At 53.8% G+C, this 20041-nt stretch overlaps 3 protein-coding genes and 5 non-coding genes across 9 annotated transcripts; all 8 read left to right on the forward strand.

Moving 5' to 3' along the window:
* The first annotated feature begins 1495 nt into the window (after positions 1-1495).
* Flt3lg (fms related receptor tyrosine kinase 3 ligand) lies at positions 1496-9164 on the forward strand. The gene is made up of 9 exons (XM_048330130.1): positions 1496-1532; positions 1819-1880; positions 2386-2505; positions 2677-2730; positions 2890-3033; positions 3521-3659; positions 5957-6138; positions 6246-6314; positions 8940-9164. The coding sequence occupies exons 2-8, from the start codon at positions 1854-1856 to the stop codon at positions 6291-6293; spliced, it is 714 nt and encodes a 237-aa protein (XP_048186087.1). The 5' UTR covers positions 1496-1532; positions 1819-1853; the 3' UTR covers positions 6294-6314; positions 8940-9164.
* A 1210-nt stretch (positions 9165-10374) lies between these two features.
* On the forward strand, positions 10375-13869 carry Rpl13a (ribosomal protein L13a). Of its 2 annotated transcripts, none has more exons than XM_048330132.1 (8): positions 10375-10438; positions 11838-11910; positions 12126-12191; positions 12313-12414; positions 12597-12682; positions 12858-12917; positions 13154-13276; positions 13362-13869. In XM_048330132.1, exons 1-8 carry the CDS (start codon positions 10424-10426, stop codon positions 13446-13448), a joined length of 612 nt encoding a protein of 203 aa, XP_048186089.1. In that variant the 5' UTR covers positions 10375-10423; the 3' UTR covers positions 13449-13869. The 2 variants fall into 2 exon arrangements, with proteins under 2 accessions (XP_048186089.1, XP_048186088.1); XM_048330131.1 differs by lacking the exon at positions 10375-10438 and adding an exon at positions 10623-10670.
* On the forward strand, positions 11949-12032 carry LOC125339141. The gene has a single exon (XR_007208430.1). It is a non-coding gene; the product is annotated as a small nucleolar RNA Z195/SNORD33/SNORD32 family (small nucleolar RNA).
* LOC125339140 lies at positions 12449-12533 on the forward strand. Its single transcript, XR_007208429.1, has one exon. It is a non-coding gene; the product is annotated as a small nucleolar RNA Z195/SNORD33/SNORD32 family (small nucleolar RNA).
* On the forward strand, positions 12723-12793 carry LOC125339142. Its single transcript, XR_007208431.1, has one exon. It is a non-coding gene; the product is annotated as a small nucleolar RNA SNORD34 (small nucleolar RNA).
* LOC125339143 lies at positions 12973-13059 on the forward strand. The gene has a single exon (XR_007208432.1). It is a non-coding gene; the product is annotated as a small nucleolar RNA SNORD35 (small nucleolar RNA).
* A 1434-nt stretch (positions 13870-15303) lies between the features above and the next one.
* Positions 15304-18626, forward strand: Rps11 (ribosomal protein S11). Its single transcript, XM_048330133.1, has 5 exons — positions 15304-15461; positions 16024-16155; positions 16343-16418; positions 16679-16808; positions 18454-18626. Exons 1-5 carry the CDS (start codon positions 15447-15449, stop codon positions 18575-18577), a joined length of 477 nt encoding a protein of 158 aa, XP_048186090.1. The 5' UTR covers positions 15304-15446; the 3' UTR covers positions 18578-18626.
* Positions 16478-16564, forward strand: LOC125339144. Its single transcript, XR_007208433.1, has one exon. It is a non-coding gene; the product is annotated as a small nucleolar RNA SNORD35 (small nucleolar RNA).
* Positions 18627-20041: the final 1415 nt, after the last annotated feature.

The following is a 20041-nucleotide window of genomic DNA, read 5'->3' on the forward strand; positions in this document are numbered from 1 at the left end:
TACATGCCCAGCCCAACATGCAATTTCTCTCTTTTTTTTTTTCTTTCTTTTTGTGTCAGTACAGGGGCTTGAACTCAGGGCCTGGTGCTTTCCCTTGGCCTTTTCACTCAAGGCTAGTACTCTACCACTTGAGCCACACTTGTGCTTTGGGCTTTTTGCTGGTTTATTGGAGATTCTGGCCTAAAACTCCAGCCCTCTGAGACTGGGACTGTGGCTCAAATGGTGGAGCATCTGCCTAGCGAGGTGAAGGCCCTGAATTCAAACTCCAGTCTCAGATGAAGAAGGAAAAGAAAAAAAAGGCTCTGATCATATCCTTGGTTTTCTGACAAGACCGACCTCTTCCTGAGTCACCTCAGCATGACTTCACGTGTAATTAACCATGACATCCCCAATAGTTCTGAGAATCTCAAAGATTAATCTCCAGGAAGCGGAAACCCAAACCAGACCTCTTCTCCATTATATGACAAGGGAAAGGGAGGCGGCTCAGTACCCATTTACCATCGCTCAGCAAACATTTGTGGAGAAACTTCTAGAGCTGTGTCTCCATGGTGACAAACGACAATGAAAAAGATAAGTAAACCACAGGGTGTGCAGGAAGGTGATAAGTATGAAGCAGGGGTAGGACTGCCAGGAGGGGATACGATTTGGAAAGGGGTGTCAGGAAGACTTTTAAGCAAACCTGACTGCAATGGGAGGGGATGAGTCATGCAGATACCTGGAGAGAAAACATTCCGGGGGCCAAGGAACAGCCAATGCAAAGGCCCTGGGACAGAAGTACACCCACATGAGTTGCAGCCAGGAAGGCTGGCTGGACTGGAGGTGGTTGAGCATCAGCTGTGAACAGAAAAGGCCAGGAAGATCTGGCATTGGAGAAAGCAAGAGGTGAGGCAAGGCGGGCATGGCACGCGGATAGATGGTGAGACCTTTGAGCCCCAGGGAGGCAGGAACCCCAGGAGCAACCTAAGCTGGCAGGGTTTCACATGGGGAGCGGGGACCGTGATCCTCCAGGAGAGGACGAGGATGATGGCAGCTGGACTGGCTAACAAGTATGATGGCTCCTCCCTGTAATCCCAGCACGCAGGAGGCTGAGGCAGGAGAATCACTAGAGCAAGGCCAGCCTGGGCTCCATACCAGGACCCTGTCTCTCAGGAAAACAAGTGCTGGTGACCTTGCTCAACTGGCAGAGCCCTTGCCTTAGGATACTTAGGGCTTGTCTCCCTTCCCCACCCCCCCCCCTGCCCCCCAAAAAAAGACCGACGAGACCGTGGACACATGTGGAGGGTAACTGGCCACAAGCAACCTGGGCTTCTAGCCCAGGACTGGGCTGCCATCCGGCAGGGGGTGCGCCTAGGGCGCGCCAACCCCACCCCCACCCCCACCCCCGGGCTTGGATCTGGGGCGCAGGGGCCGGCGAGGCCGGGCCTGGGCGCGCGGCGTCCGGCCGGTGTTGCCGCCGGTGCCCGGCAGGGGGCGCGCGCGGCCCGGCTCCCTTTCACTTTCACCCCGGGCTGTCAGGACCCCAGCGCAGCGCTGTGCGTGAGGAGCCCGGGGAGCCCGGGTCCCCGCGGGGCGGGAGGGGGACGGGGTCCCGCGGCAGGGGGGCCGCGGTGCGGGGCCCGGGCACCCGGGACCGGACGTCGGGATTCTTAGAGGGGAGATGAGTTTCCACTGTAACTGGGGCTCACGCAGGAAGCCGGGGGGAGCCGGGGGCGGCGGAAACTTGGCCACATCAAGGGCAGGGGAGGGGCGCGAGGGAGGGGCGGGCCCGGCCGGGGCGGCGGGGTGCGGGTCCCAGCCCTGCCCTTCTGTCCCCTCCAGGAGCCGGCCACAGGCATGAGGGGGTCCCGGCCGAGATGACAGTGCTGGCGCCAGCCAGGAGTGTACGTACGGAGTGGGGCAGGTGGGAGGGGAGCAGGTGGAGGGGCGGGGGGGGGGGCAGGAGGCGCGGGGAGGAGAGGAAGGGGCAGGTGAGCAGGGACCGAGTTGGACACGAGACCGAGGAAGAGCCGGGCGCCGGTGCTGCAGCCTGTGACCCCAGCTACTCGGGAGGCTGAGCTCTGAGGGTTCAAAGTCCGTGCGACTTTTATCTCCAGCGAACCATCAAAAAGCCCCAAGTAGAGCTGTTGTGGTTCAAGTGGTAGAGCACCAGGCTGGAGCCAAAAACAAATCCTCAGGAACAGTGCACAAGTGCCAGCCCCAGGACCACAGACACAGAGACACAGACGACAGACAGATGAACGACAGACAGACAGACAGACCCGGGAAGGGGAAAGGGAGGAGACACGGGTCACAGGGGAGGATAGAGGAGGGCACTGGCAGAGGAGAGAAGGGGAGAGGGTGTGGAGCACAGGATGGAGCCTGGGCTGAGTGAGAGCCCCCCCACAGCCATTGCTGCTGCTGCTGCTGCTGCTGCTGTTGCTGAACCCCTGCCTCCACGGGACCCCCGACTGTGCCTTCACCCACAGCCCCATCACCTCTGACTTCCAAGTCAAAATCCAGCAGCTGGTGAGCAACTCCCCCCGCCCCAACTCAGCAGTTCGGGGGCCTGGGAAGAATCCCCCCCCCCATCGTCTTCCCAGGGCTCTCTCTGCCTCTCTGTAGGCTTGTCCCCGTCCTCCCCCCACCCCCGCCCGGGGGGGGGGGGTCAGTCAGGCCTCACCCTGATTTCTCCTGCAGTCTGACTACCTGCTTCAAGATTACCCCGTCACAGTGGCCTCAAACCTGCAGGACGTGAGTCACTGTGGGAGCGGGCCTGGGTGGAGGTGCACCGCCCCTCAGGGACAGAGCTTGGGGGGGGGCAGGCACCCCTCCCTCAGCCCCAGGCGAGCAGCCAGGCCCCTCCTCCTCCAGTGACAATGGTGACAATGACCAGCGTGGGTCTCCTGGCAGGAGGAGCTGTGCCCAGCTCTGTGGCGGCTGCTCCTGGCCCAGCGCTGGATGGAGCGCCTCAAGGCGGTGGCCGGGGCTCATCTGCTCAGCCTCCTGGAGACGGTCAACACGGAGATCCATTTCGTCACCACATGCCCCTTCCAGGTCAGCTCGGAACCCAAGGGACGAATGGGGGGAGGCCACAGCTCCCTCGGACATTGCTGCTAGGTCAGTGTGTGTGCCAGTCTTGGGGCTTGAACTTAGGGCCTAGGCATTGTCCTTGAGCTTTTTTTTTTTTTTTTTTTTTTAAGTTCAGCATGGATCCTTGAGCTTTTTTGTTTGAGGCTGACACTCTACCACTTGAGCCACAGCTCCACTTCTGGCTTTGTTGGTGGTCATTGGACTCACAGACTTTCCTGCCTGGGCTGGCTTTGAACCTGTCCTCAGATCTCAGAGTCCTAAGTAGCTGAGATGGCAGGCGTGAGCCGCCAGAGCACAGCTTCTGTGGGATCTTGGAGGAGCTATTTACTGAGATCCTAGCAGACGTGGCCTCCCGTCTCTCAGGCTCAGGGGTTCTCTCCCCTAAGTTTGCTGTGGCCTGTGGAGCTGCTGGGGGTGACGCGGTGGTGACGCGTCCCTCCCCTGCCCCCAGCCCCTCCCCAGCTGTCTCCGCTTCGTCCAGACCAACATCTCGCACCTCCTGCAGGACACCTCCCGGCAGCTGGTGGCCCTGAAGCCCTGGATCACCCGCCGCGATTTCTCTGGGTGCCTGGAGGTGCAGTGCCAGCCCGGTAACTGCGCCCCTCACAGCCCGCCCACCCCCAGCCCCCGCTGGACCTCAGTCCCACGCCTCCAGAGTGTGCAAGTGCAAGTTCACCCCCGGCCCCAAAGCCCGCCCAGGCTGGCTTCAAACTGCGATCCTCAAATCTCAGCCTCCTGAGTAGCTAGGATGACAGGCATGCAACACCGGCACCCAGCTTTTTTTTTTTTTTTTAATATATCCTTATTGTAAAGGTGCTATACAGAGGAGTTATATTTACATAAGTAAAGTCACGAGTACATTTCTTTTCAAACAATGTTACCCCTTCCCTTGTTTTTGGCCTCACTTTCTTAACCAAAGTATAGAAATTAATCAAAGCAAGAACTGGACATGGGTCCTACCCACAGGCTTGATTCAGGTATGAGAGTTATTGCTGTACACTTGTATATTAGTATGCTGCCATTGCTGTAACAAAATCTCACAAGCCTGTGACTTAAACCACAGAAAGCAGTGGATGTTCCCTGGACAAGGTCAAATGCAAGTTTCCAGTGTCTGTCAGGGCTGCATCTCTCTAAGCTTATAGATGGCCATCTTCCTGGTCACGTCATCTTCTTCTTTGCTCCATCAACTTTCCTGTTATTTTTGTTGTTGTTCTTAAAGACAGTGTCCTACTGTGTGGCCCAGGCCAGCCTTAAACTCTCCATCCATCCACCTGTCTTAGCCTGCCACGTGCTGGAATCGCAGGCCTGCGCCACCATGCCTCGCAGCCTGTGTGTGTGTTTTTTTTTTTTTTGATCAGTCTTGGGGCTTGAACTCAGGGCCTGAGCACTCTACCACTTGAGCCACTTCCAGCCTTTTCTATTTATGTGGTGCTGAGGGATAGAACCCAGGGCTTCATGCAAGCTAGGCATGCATTCTACCTCTAAGCCACATTCCCAGCACAGCCTGTGTCTTATGAGGGGACACAGTGACCTCACTACAGTGTGTGTACATGGGCCACGCAGGCTTGTCTTCTGCCCAGCTTGGTGGAGCCCCCAACAGGATCCAGATACTTCGCACATCACACACACCACCTGCCACAATCGCCATCTGAGTCCTGAGAACCACTGTCCTCTGCCCCGTAATTATGCTGTTGAACTTAACTGCAGTGATTTTAAGTTCGATCTCTTTCTTTGCACCTTTTTCTTAATTTTCTTTCTGTGCTGAGGATAAAATAAATACAGGGCCTTGCACCTGCTAGGCAAGCACTCTACCACCCCCAGCCTGTAAGTCCATTCACATTTTTTTGAATGCAGTATCACCAAAATAGTACCTCCCAACACATTATCTCTCTATCTGCAGTATCTATCTATCTATATCTCCATTGTTTTTGTTTTTCAAGAGCTTAGGCTGGGCTCCAATTTACTACTTAGCCCAGGTTGTCCTTGAACTCTCCATCCTCCTGGGATTACAGGCATGTGCCACCCACTTTATAATCAATATTTTATTTATTTAAAAAAATTATTTAGTGAGTCATGTAAGCTTATAACTCCACCTACTGGGGAAAGTGAGGCAGGAGCTCCCTTGAGCTCAAGAGTTCAAGGTGAGGCTTGTTAACATGGTAAGACCTTGGCTCAAAAAGAAAGGAAAGGAAACTAGGAGTCGGGTGCCAGTGGCTCGCAACTAAAAATCCTAACTACTCAGGAGTCCCTGACACTCTGATCTCTAATGAACCAGCAAGAAGCCAAAAGTGGAGCTGAGGCTCAAACGGAAGAGCACTAGCCTTGAGTGAAAAAGCTAAACCACAGCACAAGGCCCTGAATTCACGCCCTAGTACTGGCATGCACACATGCGTGCGCACACATCCTGAAGGCTGTGGGTGCAGCGTCGCTGTACACAGAGGCTCTGTTAGTGGAGCATGATCTCGCAGTGCAGTCATTGTGGGTCCTGGCAGAGAGTAACCCAAACAAGTTACTGCCTGTTCCCGCACAAAGCTCAGACACCATGGGGAGAAGAAGACAAACATCTGTAAACACTAGAAATCGGTAAACTTGGCTGATTCAAAATACAGACCTTTTCTGCACAAGTCTTCTAAGCATATTGTATATTCTCTAGTTTTTTTTTCTTTTTTTGAGACAGAGTCTCACTAATATACTCCAGGCTGGCCTGGAATTTGCTGGGAATACAGATGTGTACTACCATACCCAGCTTTTGCTGCAGGTGAGGAAACCGAGTCAGAGAGAGGCCAGAAGCCAACTGAGGTCATGGCGAACCCCAGACAGGCTTCCTTTTCCCTCCCTGACGAGGCCCTTCTGCTCCTTGGTTACCCAGCTTCCTCTGTCTCCCCAGACCCCTCCACCCAGCCACCCCCAACTCCCGGGGCCCTGGAGGGGACAGCACTGCCCCCCTCTCAGCCTTCCTTGCTGCTGCTCTTGCTGCTGCTGCCCGCTGCCCTCCTGTTGCTGCTGGCCACTGCCTGGTTCCTGCACTGGCAAAGGCCCAGAGGGGCCCCACCACGTGCCAGGGAGCAGGTGAGTCGGCCAGGCAGGCAGAGCCTGGTGGTGGTGGTGGTGGCCGTGAGGGACTAGGGTAGCTGGAGGCCCTGCCCAGCCCACGGCTGACCTCATGGGGGCCACAGGTGCCCCCCGCCTCCCACCCTCAGGACACACTGCTGGAGGAACGATGACCAGGCTACAGCCTCATCTTGGTGAGTCCTTTAGCCTGTGGCCCAGGGCCTGGGATGGGGTCTGGACAGTGTTGAGGTACAATGGTGACAGGGGAGGGCTAGTGCCAAGTCTTGGTGCAGAAAATGCCCCTCTGGACCCAGGAGGAGCTGATGGAAGAAGAGAATGGAGGCCAAAGAGGAGGCTGGGGGGGGGGGGGATACGGGAGAGCATGGGATGAGGACAGCACTGTGGAGGGTGCAGTGCACAGACGCGGCAGTCAACTGCCAGGATCAGAAAGCCTGGGGTGAGAATTCTATTTTGTTGGTGGTGGTTGTGGGGCTTGAACTTAGGGCCTGGGCACTGTCCTTGAGTTCTTTTGCTCAAGGGTAGCGCTCTACCACTATGAACCACCACATCACTTCCAACTTTCTGATGGTTAATTGGAGATAAGAGTCTCAGACTTTCCTACCGGGGCTGGCTTTGAACCAGGGTCCTCAGATCTCAAGTCCTTGAGTCACTAGGATTAAAGGCAGGAGCCACCAGCGACCAGCTCTGCTTTGTTTTTGTTTGAACTCAGAGCCCCGGTGCTGTCCCTTCACTTCTTTTGTTCTCACCACTTGAGCCACACCTCCATTTCTAGCTTTTTGGTGGTGAATTGGAGCTGTGAGTATCATGGACATTCCTGCTCTGGCTGACTTTGACTACTACCTTCATATCTCAGCCTCCTGAGCAGCTGGGATGACAGGTGTGAGCCACCCGCATCTGGAGTACTGCTGGTTTTAATAGAGGAGTTAGCACAGATAACCATGGATGTGGTCCAGGGATAGCATGGCCGGTGGGGGTCCCAGAGGGGGCCTGGCTGAGGGAATAAGGGGCCCTGTGAAATGCAGGCGTTTGTGTGTCAGGACAGAGCGGCCCCCTGGGGGCAGGAATGACCTGGCCTTCCAGAGGAGGGAATGGTCTTAGCTGAGCCTATAGGATGGCAAATTCAAGGTGTACCAGTGACTGGTACAAGGAAATAAGAAGCCATGGGAGGCCAGGTATTGGAGGCTCATACCTGTAATCCTAGATACTCAGGAGGCTGAGATCTAAGTCTAAGGATCTTGGTTCAAAGCCTGCCTGGGTAGGCAAGTCCAGTGAACCAACAGAAAATAGTAAGTAGAGCTGTAGCTCAAAATGGTAGAGCATTATCTTTGAGTAAAAGAGCCCAGGGACTGGTACCCAGATCCTGAGTTCAAGTCCCATGACAGGGGTCGGGAGCCATTGGAGGTGTGGGAGGGAGGAAAGAATCTAAGTAAGAATCTAAATAGGTATGGGAATCCTAGCTTTCCTGGAACCGATGAGTCTAACAAAAACACTTCTCAAGTCCAGCCCTGGAGGCTCACTCCTATAATCCAAACTACTCTGGAGGCAGAGATCTGAGGATCTCAGTCAGCCCAGGCAGACAAATCCAAGACCCTTAACTCCAATGGACTTTTTTAAAAGCTGGAAATGAGCTAGCTGGGCACTAGTAGCTCACACCTGTAATCCTTAGCTATTCTGGAGGCTGAGACCTGAGGATTGAAGTTCAAAGCCAGCCCAGGTAGGAAAGTTCATGAGACTCTTAGCTCCAATTAAAGATCACAAAAGCCCGAAGTGGAGCTATGGCTCAAGTGATAGAACACAAGCTTTGAGCAAAAAAGCTCAAGGAGCCAGGCTCCAGTGGCTATAATCCTAGCTGCTCAAGAGGCTGAGATCTGAGGATTGTGGTTTAAAGCCAGACTGAACAGGAAAGTTTGTAAGACTCTTATCTTCAATTAACCATCAGAAAGTTGGAAGTGATGCGGTGGTTCATAGTGGTAGAGTGTTTAACCTTGAATGAACAGAGCTCAGGGAGAGCACCTAGGCCCAGAGTTCAAGCCCCTGGACTGGCGGAAAAAAAAAAAAAAAAAAAAAGCTCAAGGATAGCACTGAACCCCTAAGTTCATGCCCAGGATCAATACCACCCCCACCCCCAAAAAAAGAGCTGGAAATGGAACTGTGGCTCAAGTGATAGAGCACCAGAATTAAACAGAAAAAAGATAAGCATATGGCCATATGTTCAAACCCCAGGACCAACACAGATGCACATAAGCACACAGGCACACAAAGTTCTCAGTTGGGCACGAAGGTACAAGCCTATAATTTCAACATTCAGGAGTTGGAGGACAAAAGGATCTGGAGCTGAAGCTCAAGGCCAGCTTGGGCCTCATAAAATCAGAAAAACAAAAAGCTCCACTGTTGTTTTCCACTTTCCACTCTTGTTTCTGTCTAGCCAGTCTTCCCACTCTCAACAACCATGCTGTTTCTTTTCTTCTTAGAGACAAACTGAACTTTATATTTTCCCTCTTTTGTCTTTTTTTTTTTGCCACCACTGGGGCTTGAACTCAGGGCCTAGCCGCTGTCACTGAGCCTCTTTGTGCTCAAGGCTAACAGTCTACCACTTGAGCCATAACCCCACTTCTGCCTTTTGAGCAGTTTTCTGGAGGTAAGAGTCTCCATGGACTTTCTGCCTGGGTTGGCTTTGAACCATGATCCTCAGATCTCAACCTCCTGAGTAGCTAGGATTACAGGCATGAACCCCGACAGACTTCTACTGACCTTTTAACACCCCAGCACAAGTAACATTTGCTCATCCAATGTGACAGGCAAAAGCACGGGGGCCCAGCAAGAGGAGAAACCTGCCAGAGGACCCACTGCCAGGACACAAAGGAAGCTGGCTGCAGGCTGGTCCTTTCCTGGGCTGGGATGCCCACACTGGCTACCTCCCCAACATGGACAAAATGTCAGGATCCAGTCCTCACCCTCCTTCTCCACCTCTGTACAAAGGCCTTATCTCAATGAACTTGTATATAAATCATTCTTTTCTGCCAGCTCTGTGGAGCCTATGTGTGCATGGGACAGGGTGTGAACACTGCAGTGAAGGTTTCAGCGTTTCCATTTTTCAATTAATGCAATGTTTCCTTCAATATGTTTTCTGAGGCCTCCTGGGCAAGGGGGGAGGGGTGTCGCAGGCCTAGATCTGGGCATAGCTAGGACCCAAATGGGAGGCAGAAGCAGCCCAATCCTCCTGGAACTCCTGGTCTGTGGAGAAAACTCAGGATAGGATGACATATGCTGTGGAGAATGTCTCTCCCTCTCTCACTCACACACAGTGTGACATATGCTGTAGAGAATGTCACACAGAATGTGGAAGCCCTAAGAGCCATCCACCCAGGCTGGGATCGATCAGGCAGGCTCACTTTCTCTGGAGGACATTATATTGTGTCAATCCAGCCTTGGGAGGAAAGATGGGTGGATGAGCAGGGGAGGGAGCCCAAGGGAAAGGACACAGCCAAAGCAAAGCACCTGGGGCTCGCGCCTGTCATCCTAGCTCCTCAAGAGGCTGAAATCTAAGGATGGCGGTTCAAAGCCACCTCGGTTAAAGAAAAAAGCCCGTGTGACCCAGCAGAAAGCCAGAAGTGGAGCTGTGTGGTTCAGGTAGTAGAGCGCCTGCCGGGAGTGAGAAGCTCGAGGGGCAGCGCCGAGGCTCTGAGTTCAAGCCTCAGGGACAGGCATAAGAAGAAACAAGAAAATAAGGAGAGAAAAAGGGCACAGCCCAATCAAACACTGAGAACCCCACAAGAGAAAAGCTCCTTCGGGGAAGTTAAAAAGTTCAGCCGGTGTGGGGAAATCGTTCCTGTAACCCCTCGTCGCGCTCGCCCTGGGCCCCGAACCTCCACCTGCTTTACAGACCGGGGTCCACGCGGGGCTCGCCCTCTGCGGGCCACCGCGAGCCCTGCAGCCTCCGGTCGGTGTTCCGCGGGGGTCATGGCGCTGCCCTTCTACCCGGGCGCGGACGAGACCCACATGGCGGCGACCCATTGTACGGCAACGGTCCCCGCCGGGCCGCCGGAGGAACCACGTGAACCCATAGCCCCGCCCAGGTCCCAAAAGACTGGCACCAGATTGGACAGTTAGGAAAGTACCTCCCTTCCAGCGGGGCAAAGCTGCGCACGCGCCAGACGCTTTGACCAATGAGAAGGCAGAGATCTGGTCACGAGGCTCGAGTTCCATCACTTCCTCCGCCCCTGCAGTAAGGGATAAGAAACCCTGCGCCAATACTTCCTCCTTTTCCAGGCGGCTGCCGAAGATGGCGGAGGGGCAGGTTCGTGGTCTGTGCCGGCCGGGGCGTCGAGGGGTTGGGCAGGGTCCGGGCGGGAGCCGAGCTGGGGCTTCCCCCTCCCGTCCACGAGTACGATGGAGCTTAAGGACGACAGATAATCGAGAGATGAAGCTGTTTTGGCATAAGGGAAATCGAGCATGGGCATAGGAAAAAAACCACGGCTGTCTTTATGTTTCTGGAAATGCAAAGATGCGGCTTTTTGTTCCTTTCCGAGGTGAGGGGGTGGTGGGCTTCCAGCACAGGAATAGGTGTTCTTGATATTTAATTACTCTCTGCCAGGTTAGGTGGTTGGCAGGACTTACACCGTTGTGACACGCGGATAACCGGGCTGACGTGGGGGCTGAAGGCATAGATAGGGGTTTGCTGAGACCGAGGCTGCTGACCTGGCGCCCTCGCCTCCCCTAGTCCCCGCGGTGTAACTGCGTCAAGCGAGGCTACGTCTGGATGGGATTCCTGCGTCCCCCGCATTGTTGGTGTGTGGGTTGGAGGGCGATCCAGACAAGTTATAGAATTAACCAGCTTGGGTCCTGTGCTTGGCTAATTCTTAGGTGAATATTCATAGGATTGATGGCTAGCTTCGTTTTAGAAGGGGGAGAAGTCAATGTAAAAGAGCTAATTCCTCTCCCGTTTCGGACACTGAGTCTCATTGTGGCCAAGGGTGGCTTATCGTAACTTCAGAAGGTTGTCAGCTTAAGCTCCTGAACGCTGGGAATATAGGCATGCGCCACCACACCCTGACTGGAGAATTTGAGGCGGGGTCAAATGGTCTTTGAATTTGTCTTGGGTCTTCATGTCTATCCCACCAATTACACTATGTACTGTGTTGCACAGTATGTACTGTGCTAAACATGGTATGTATAATACACATTATCCCATTGTGTTAAGGCTGGCTCCTGATCTTCCCTAGGAAGCTGAGGATCTGTGCTTCAGCATTTGACCTAGGGATTCAGAGCCAGGATGGGCGTTTTGACTAGTCTTCCTCATCTTCTCCCGCCTGAAATGCTTGTTAAATTTCTTGTTAAGAAATTTAGGATAGCACCAGGTGTGGTGGCTTGTGCCAATAATCCCAGCTACCGGGGAGGCTGAGGCAGGAGGACCGCTTGAGACCAGAAGAAATGCAGGACATAACATAAAGTACGTTTTGCACATAAAGGGTATTAGGTGGCTTAGGGATCTGAGATGTTGCCATCTGTACAGAAATAATCGAAGCCCCTGGCATGTGAGGGGGATTTTGGAGTCCACCCCTAGGCTGATACCTTGCTCTCAACCTGTCATTTTGAGCTGTGAGGGAGAAGACGGGTGAGGGGGAGCATAAAGTGATGGTGGCTTGGGGTGGGGGTGCTGGCCTGTTAGTCCTTAACCTTATTCATCTTCCCCACAGGTCCTGGTGCTGGATGGCCGAGGCCATCTCTTGGGCCGCTTGGCAGCCATTGTGGCCAAACAGGTACTGCTTGGTAAGTGTCCACATCTTCCCTCACCCAAAATACACCTGGAGGTCAGTGATGAGCAACAATCACCATCTTTCGTTTGAGTCTCAAGACCATGAGATCAACCCCATGCACCGCTCTGAGACCTACCAGCTATTCCTTTCTGCCCTTGGCAGGGCTGTGACACTGTTCCTGTACTGAGCCAGTATGCCTTGCCTGACTGCTCTTCTATCCCCTTCTAGGCCGCAAGGTGGTGGTTGTGCGATGTGAGGGCATCAATATTTCTGGAAATTTCTACAGAAATAAGTGTAAGTTAGGATGTGGGAAGAGGCCTGGGGAGAGCCTGCAGGATGGATGCCAGTGGTGGGGTAGCAATCCTGCTGAGACCTTGGGCCCCAGGCAGTCCTCCCCCATTCTCCCTTCCTGCAGTGAAGTACCTGGCCTTCCTCCGAAAGCGGATGAACACCAACCCTTCCCGTGGCCCCTACCATTTCCGGGCCCCAAGCCGCATCTTTTGGCGGACTGTGCGAGGTGAGCTCTGGTCCTAAGGGGGGGAGGATGGGTGGCAGCCAGTGATGAGAACGTCTCCCACTCTTGTTCGAGTTTCCCAACAATGAGACCACTCCACATGCACTACCATCTGAGGCTGCCTCACCCTGCCCTGCCAAAGGGCTGCCTCATGAGCTGTGCTGACAGAGGCCCTCTGCCCACAGGCATGCTGCCCCACAAGACCAAGCGAGGCCAGGCTGCCTTGGAACGCCTGAAAGTGTTTGATGGGATCCCACCACCATACGACAAGGTGAGTGGCTCGGAACCCAGGCTGCCCTCCCACACGCCCAGGTGTCCGTGATGTTGGCAAATTACCTACATTGTTTGATTCTCATGAAAACATCGATTTGCTGAGATACCCCCTGCCCAACAGCTTTTCCCCAGAAACTTTGCCACCCCTCCTCAAGCCTCCCTCCTCCTAACAGAAAAAGCGCATGGTGGTCCCTGCTGCCCTCAAGGTCTTACGCCTGAAGCCTACAAGGAAGGTGAGTTTGAGGTCACACCCACATTCTGTTGGGCTGGGATGTGGACATTAAGTCTGGCAAGTGATGTCTTTTTCTCACGATGGTCTGCGGATGCCACTGCGGGCAGTGCCGATAAAGCCAAGGGCTTAGCTGATGCCAGGAGTGGGGGTGACATTTGCACCCGAGTGGCGGGAGGTCCCTTCCTCTGGATACCCATTCACTGGCATGATGGTAACAACCTCCTTCCTTCCACCCAGTTTGCCTACCTGGGGCGCCTGGCTCATGAGGTCGGCTGGAAGTACCAGGCCGTGACAGCCACCCTGGAGGAGAAGAGGAAGGAGAAGGCAAAGATCCACTACCGGAAGAAGAAACAGCTGATGGTGAGCACGGGGCTGCCTCTTGGGGGCCTGCACCCTGGGAAAGGGGCCCAGGTGACAGCGGCTCACCTCCTTCCTTACCCTACAGAGGCTGCGCAAGCAGGCAGAGAAGAACTTGGAGAAGAAAATCAACAAGTTCACAGATGTCCTTAAGACCCATGGACTCTTGGTGTGAGCCCAATAAAGACTGTTTATGCCTCATGCCTGGCCTCCCTGCCCTTCCTCATCGCCGCCTGGAAAGTGGGGCACCTGGACAACTGTCTAGGTTGGCACAGGCAAATGGGGACCTAGAAAGTAGGGACAAAAAGCAGGTGCTTACACATTGAAGTTGTGCTGGCTCACCTGGTTTGCGGTCTACTTTGTTCCCAAGATATTCTAGGGAACATAGCAAATTGGTCATATTGATTGCAGTAATGGAAGTGACTGCACTGCACACTTCCAGGTGTGCCCAGGAGGCAGGCCCCTTACACCCTGCAGCTGTCTGAATGGGGCCTTCACCTACTGGGGAAGTTAGGGGTCCGCAGCACAGATGTAGGCCTGCCTACCTGCCTCTGCTCCTTCCCCTCTGATGAAAAATAAATTATTTTTGAAGTGTCTAGTGTCTGCATGTGTCTGCTGTGGAGATGGGACCCTGGCAAAAATGTGTAGTGGGAGCAAAGTTAAGTGGGTGATAGGCCTCATTCTGGCTAAGCTGCAGGGCAAGGCCAAAGGGTTCTGGACTCTGCAAAGCTGGTTTAGTTAGCATAGTACCACATGCATATTATCTCAGAAAGCTGCAATAACAGCCACACAGATCCTGAAGTAAATAAATACACAGGTTCCTTTCCAGTATAAGGAAACAACCTGGGACATTAGTCCCTGAGCTTTGTTCAAGGCTAGGACTCTTACCACTTAAGCCACAGTGCCACATACAGCCTTTTCTGTTTGTGATGCTGAGGAATAGAATTTACAGCTTTGTGCATGCTAGGCAAGCACTACCACTAAGCCCACGGTAATTTGTAATGAAGGCCCAAAAAGTGCTGTTGCAGGAAGAAAAGTTAGAAACATGGGAGGTGTGCTCGTAATGCATGTTTCTCCAAACATGCATGGTTCACCAAACAATAGATGGCTGGGTTTTGCTGGAAACTGCAAGTGACAGTGGTGAGGGTGATTAGAATGCTGTAAGTAGGTGGGAACGCAACGATGAAATACATGTTTTGTAAAACTAAGCTAGTAACCACACGTTCAGCTTACTCCAGAAATTGCGTTCTCTAGGAACTGAGGAAGCTGCTACAGTTTATAAATCCCTTTTTCCTTCATGTTGCCCATAGAAAAGCAGGAATGGTGAAAACTGCCAGGCACCAGGGTTCCATTCCTGTGATCCCAATGAGGTGTCGGATCTGAGGTGCACGGTTTGAAGCTAGCTAGCCACGGCCAGAAGGTGGGGTGGACTCAGTTCCAAAAAGGCGCGCTGTTGGCTGGAGTGGCAAGAACACAGCTTGAGCTCGAGCTCAAGAACGCCGCCCAGGCCCCACGGCCGAACCCAAAGAACCCTGAGTTTCTGGGCGCGGAAGTCACGATTCCGTGTTAAGTTGCAGCCCGGAGCAGGTGATTACCATCAGCGTGGCAAACTCCAGTAGCGCTCTTAACACACGGGAGAACAGCCGGATGGCCTCAGTTCACGCTCCGCCACAAGGCGAATGCATGGAACGGGGGGAAAGTCACTGTCATCGAGCTTCCGGAAAACTACACGTGCTTGGGCGTCTGACCCGAAGAAACATGGCCGCCCCAGCGTCAGGCTTGAAGCCTGAATGAACGCGGCCGCGCGCTGTCCTCGTTCCAGGCGAGTTCATGCCTCTAGAATACGAACGGCCTCTCATCTCGCGTCATCTCGCGATAACATAAACCAAGCTTCCTAACCGGAGTGGACGACCCTGGCGCTACGAGATCTTGCAATTCTCGCGAGATCTTGTGTACGGCTTCCCGCCTTTCAGTCTTTTCACCATCATGGCCGCGTCCATGCAGTCCCTGTACCGCGTGCTTGGTTAGGGCCGCCTGTCGATCAGAGTCGTAACGGAAGCACCGCCCAGAGCGGTCCCGCCCCTCTCACTACTTCCTCTCCGGCCCCTGCGTAGTAGATAAGGAAACCCGGACGCCGGCGTCACTCCCTTTTTTTTCCCAGGCGTCCGGGAAGATGGCGGATATTCAGGTAAGTGCTTCGGGCTGAGGCCGACTCGGGGAACTAGCAACGGGATGGGGCGCGTTTCTGGGCATCCCCAGTTGAAGGCTGGCGTCTTCTGGGTCCCGGGGCCCCCGCACGTGACTGGGGCTCCGGCGTTCTTACGAGCTGCCCCCTGCAAACCCACGCGTGGAGGCCCAGAAGGGTTAATGCTGAGGCCTGGTTCCCGAGGGCGACCTAGAGAGTCGTGGCTTGCTGTTTAAATGTCGTCTGCGCCCCTCCGGCGTTAGGTGTGTCCTCCCGAGCGTGTGACCCGGAGTCGGGAAGGAAATCCTGGCCGGAATCGGAGCCGAGCGCTCGGGGATGGCTCTGGGCTTAGGGATGAGTTCGGCTGGCGATGGGGTGTCCTAGCAGCCAGAAGCTGAAGTCACCCTGGGTTTCAAGCCTAGTCTTTGACTTAAAGACAGATTTGGGGAAGCCCGGTCTCCAGGACCGGCGTTTGGGAAGGATGGGTGTTGGGGGAGGTGGGTTTCTAGCAAATTCTCCAGGCCTGCTCCAAGATCAAGCCTCACCAGCTACCTCTTCCCTGTAGACAGAGCGTGCTTACCAGAAGCAGCCGACCATCTTTCAAAATAAGAAGAGGGTGCTGCTGGGAGAAAGTGGCAAGGAAAAGCTCCCCCGGTACTACAAGAACATCGGTCTAGGCTTCAAGACGCCCAAAGAGGTTCGGCTCCAGGACCCCGAGAAGATAGAGATGACATGATATGGTTGCCCACGTGTGGAGCAGAGTTTGCCATGCCCACATGGAGTGGTTGGCCCTGGGGGATGCTGAGAATTGTGGTTTTGTTGGGAGGCTACACGCCCCTTCCCTGTTTACATCCAAGCGTGTTCTCTTTTCTTTTTCTTTTCAGGCCATTGAAGGCACCTATATTGACAAGAAATGCCCCTTCACCGGTAATGTCTCCATCCGAGGCCGAATCCTGTCTGGTAAGTGAATAGTTAATTCTTGGGGCTTGGGGACCCCATTATATGACTCAAAGTGAACTGGCAGATGATGTCTTTTTCACGATGGTCTTCAGATATCTACCATAGGCACTGTTGAGAAAGACAGATGGCAAGGCTGATGCCAAAAAGAGGGAGATCATCTCGCCCTATCTAACCCCCCACCTCGCAGCTTTTGCTGGGGTTCTCTTGGCTCACTTCCCCAGGAGGCCTGACTGATTTGTTACCTCTGACCCCTGGCCCAGGTGTAGTGACCAAAATGAAGATGCAGAGGACTATTGTCATTCGCCGGGACTACCTCCACTACATCCGCAAGTACAATCGCTTCGAGAAGCGCCACAAGAACATGTCTGTGCATCTGTCTCCCTGCTTCAGGTGAGCATGGAATGCCCTTTTTTGTTTTTCCTTCCCCTTTTAGTCATAGGACTTAAACTCATCCCGTGACTGCTATCCCTGAGCTTTTTCTCTCAAAGCTAGTGTTCTACCACTTGTAGCTTCAGATCCACTTTCATTTTTTTTCCCCGTAGTTAACTGGAGATGAGAGTCTCCAGCTTTATACCTGGGCAGGCTTCAAACCATTATCCTCATATCTCAGCCTCCTGAGTAGCTAGGATTACAGCCATGAGCCATAGGCACCCAGCCAAACAAGTAATCTTACTTTTGTTATTTTGGTTTGCTCTGAAGGCACAGAAGTTTTTTGTTTGTTTTTTGCTCAAGTCTACTGCTCTCCCGTTTGAGCCAGAGGTCAACTTGTAGTTTGTTTTTTTTTTCTAGCATCTTATTGAAGGGGAAAGTCTCAGTCTTTACTTCCTGGCTTGGCTTTGAACCTCAGATCTTAGCCTTCTGAGTAACTAGAATTACAATTGTGAATCACCAGCCTCTGGCATGCCTTAGTTTTAATTTATTTTGTTTTGGCCAGTCCTGAGGGCTTGGAACTCAGGGCCTGAGTGCTGTCCCTGGCTTTTTGTTTAAGGCTAGCAGCCTACCTCTTGAGCCACTTTTGGCTTTTCTACTTGTGTGGTGCTGGCGAATCGAACCCAGGCCTTCATGCATGATGCATGCAAGGACTCTGCAGCTAAGCCACATTCTCAGCCCTTGCCTTAGTTTGTTTTTTTTTTTTTTTTTTTTTTTTTTGGCCAGTCCTGGGCCTTGGACTCAGGCCTGAGCACTGTCCCTGGCTTCTTCCCGCTCAAGGCTAGCGCTCTGCCACTTGAGCCACAGCGCCGCTTCTGGCCGTTTTCTGTATATGTGGTGCTGGGGAATCGAACCTAGGGCCTCGTGTATCCGAGGCAGGCACTCTTGCCACTAGGCTATATCCCCAGCCCCCTTGCCTTAGTTTTTGAGGTTTGAGGTTGAGGTTGGTTCTCCCCCGTTATTTGCACAGGCTAACTTGGACTACAATCACATGATCACAGGTGTGGCTACCACCTCTCCCAGCTGATTTGTTGGGGTGGGGGGTCTCAACTTTTTTTTTTTTTTTTTTTTTGCCAGTACTGGGGACTGGACTCCTGAGCACTGTCCCTGGCTTCTTTTTAGTAACACTCTGCCATTTAAGCCACAGCACCACTTCTGGCCATTTTCTACATATGTGTTGCAGGGGAATCGAACCCAGGGCTTCTCATGTATGTATACAAGGCAAGCACTCTTGCCACTAGGCCATATTCCCAGCCCCAATTCTCAACTTTTTGCCCCGGATGACCTAGAAGTGTGATTCTCAGTCTCTGCCTCCAAAGTCCCACTGTGCCTGGCCCAGGAGACTTAAGATAAAAAAATGTATCCCTATGTTGTATGTGTTAGAAAGGAGCGCTGACTCATTGGAGGGGCAGCTGCTGATCCCCCCAGGAGGCCTGCCCTGCGTCCTCGCTGAAGTGGAGGTCACAGGTGAAGACCATAGTGTGATCAGGGACTAGCGAGCAGGTTGGACAGCCATCACCAGCCCTGGGAGCTGGAGATAGGTTCTCTGGGGTCTCCTGGTGTGGCCACCCTTGAGGACATGTCCTGCCTGCCTACTCCCCCACAGGGATGTCCAGATCGGCGACATTGTCACTGTGGGTGAGTGCAGGCCCCTGAGCAAGACCGTGCGATTCAACGTGCTCAAGGTGACGAAGGCCGCTGGCACCAAGAAGCAATTCCAGAAGTTCTGAAGATGATGCCACCCCCACCCAAGGACAAATAAAGTCATTTTCACACTCAGGCCGGTTTGGTCTCTGTACTTCAGAAGAGAGAGGCCCGTCCATGGTGGGGTGTAGCTGTAGCTCAGCTCCTCCTGGGTTGGAGGTGGGCATCCAAGCTAAACTGCTGCCTTCCCTGCACCCGCCTAAAGGCCACTACCTTCACTTACTTTCCCCTCCCTCAGGCTCTAGGCTAGTCCCTTCCTGGCCTCCTTGGGAGCCTCAGAGGTTCTGGATTAAAAACATCCTGGGGGACATTTTCCAGATAGTACATGGGCTCCTGGGCCCCAGATTCTGGAAGCTTGTTGGTACCAGTTGCTTCAATATTCAGGGACAGACGACGCTGGGTACAGGTGGCTCATGCCTGTCCTACCTCCTCTGGAGGCTGAGGACCACAGTGAAGCTTGCCAGAGAAGGGAAGATTGAGGCTTATGTCCAATTAGCCATCCAAAATAAAAATTAAAAGCTGAAAGTGTATCTGTCTCTGCCTGCCATGGTAGAGCACCAGCCTGAGTTCAAGCCCCAGTACCTACCAGCACAAACAACCTAGGGACTGGTCTGGCTTCCAACTCCATTGCCAGGCAGAAGGCTCACGAATAGGAAGAGGGAGGGACCAGAAGAGGTTCAAAAGATTTGTGGCAGCCACAATGACCCTGATGGGGCTGGAGAGAGCCCTGGTCATATGGGCTGCTCACCCTGGAGGTGAGGGAGGGCTAAAGTACCTGAGGCTTGGTCCATGCTGTTGCCAGAGGAACTAGAATGATGCTGGAAGCAGCGTCCCTGCACATTGACTCCTGGACACGGTGCTGAGGTTCCCCGGGTCCCTGGCCCCCAGGCCTGTACCAGGGTGTAAGCACAGCACTGGTACAAGGGTTGGGAGACAGGGCCAAGAGGAGAAGTGAGGTGCACTGCCTTCAGGATGCACAGCCAACAGCCCCTGCTCTGCCTTTTTACCAGCCTGCAAGGGCGGGGGTTCCTGCCAAAGGAAGTGGGCCCCGCATCAAAGGGGGCAGGAAGGGACAGGTCAGGGGGTACCGCCCTGTGCTGGGGGGCGGGGGACTCAGCAGGAAGACCTGAGGGCACTGACTTGAGTGAGGATCAGATTTGCGGGGAGGGCCAAAGAGCCTCTGGTGTGGCCCTGGTGCAGCTCCAGGTGTTTCCGTTTGGGGTGCGGCCCTGTGTTTACAACAGCCCTATTCCCCAGTCTCCTCCCTGTGGTTGTTGAGGTGACTCCTTGGCACCCCATTGTAACAGGAAAACTAGCTTTCACTACTAGGCCTGGGGGAAAGGTTGCAAAGACAGGAGAAGGACCCCTCAAACCTTGGTTACTTCACTTGCATAGTGGAGACAGGCCCCCATCCTGCCTAGAAGACAGTCCTGAAGCTGGGCATCATAGTCTTCATGGATGGGGTCTGAACCCTGAGTTCAAGCCCCAGG

Source organism: Perognathus longimembris, chromosome 20 (assembly GCF_023159225.1).
Source record: "Perognathus longimembris pacificus isolate PPM17 chromosome 20, ASM2315922v1, whole genome shotgun sequence".
In the NCBI taxonomy this organism is placed as follows: domain Eukaryota; kingdom Metazoa; phylum Chordata; class Mammalia; order Rodentia; family Heteromyidae; genus Perognathus; species Perognathus longimembris.

Excerpts from the sequence above, each read along its gene's own strand:
- Rps11 (XM_048330133.1), top strand. Across the intron at positions 16,156-16,342 it reads GCTTCAAGACGCCCAAAGAG|GCCATTGAAGGCACCTATAT; the intron begins GTTCGGCTCCAG and ends TTTTCTTTTCAG. Across the intron at positions 16,419-16,678 it reads CCGAGGCCGAATCCTGTCTG|GTGTAGTGACCAAAATGAAG; the intron begins GTAAGTGAATAG and ends CCCCTGGCCCAG.
- Flt3lg (XM_048330130.1), top strand. The coding sequence starts at position 1,854 with ATGACAGTGCTGGCGCCAGCCAGGAGT. Across the intron at positions 1,881-2,385 it reads TGCTGGCGCCAGCCAGGAGT|CCATTGCTGCTGCTGCTGCT; the intron begins GTACGTACGGAG and ends GCCCCCCCACAG. Across the intron at positions 2,506-2,676 it reads AAGTCAAAATCCAGCAGCTG|TCTGACTACCTGCTTCAAGA; the intron begins GTGAGCAACTCC and ends TTTCTCCTGCAG.
- Rpl13a (XM_048330131.1), top strand. The coding sequence starts at position 10,626 with ATGTTTCTGGAAATGCAAAGATGCGGCTTTTTGTTCCTTTCCGAG. Across the intron at positions 10,671-11,837 it reads GCTTTTTGTTCCTTTCCGAG|GTCCTGGTGCTGGATGGCCG; the intron begins GTGAGGGGGTGG and ends TCTTCCCCACAG. Across the intron at positions 12,918-13,153 it reads GCCTGAAGCCTACAAGGAAG|TTTGCCTACCTGGGGCGCCT; the intron begins GTGAGTTTGAGG and ends CCTTCCACCCAG.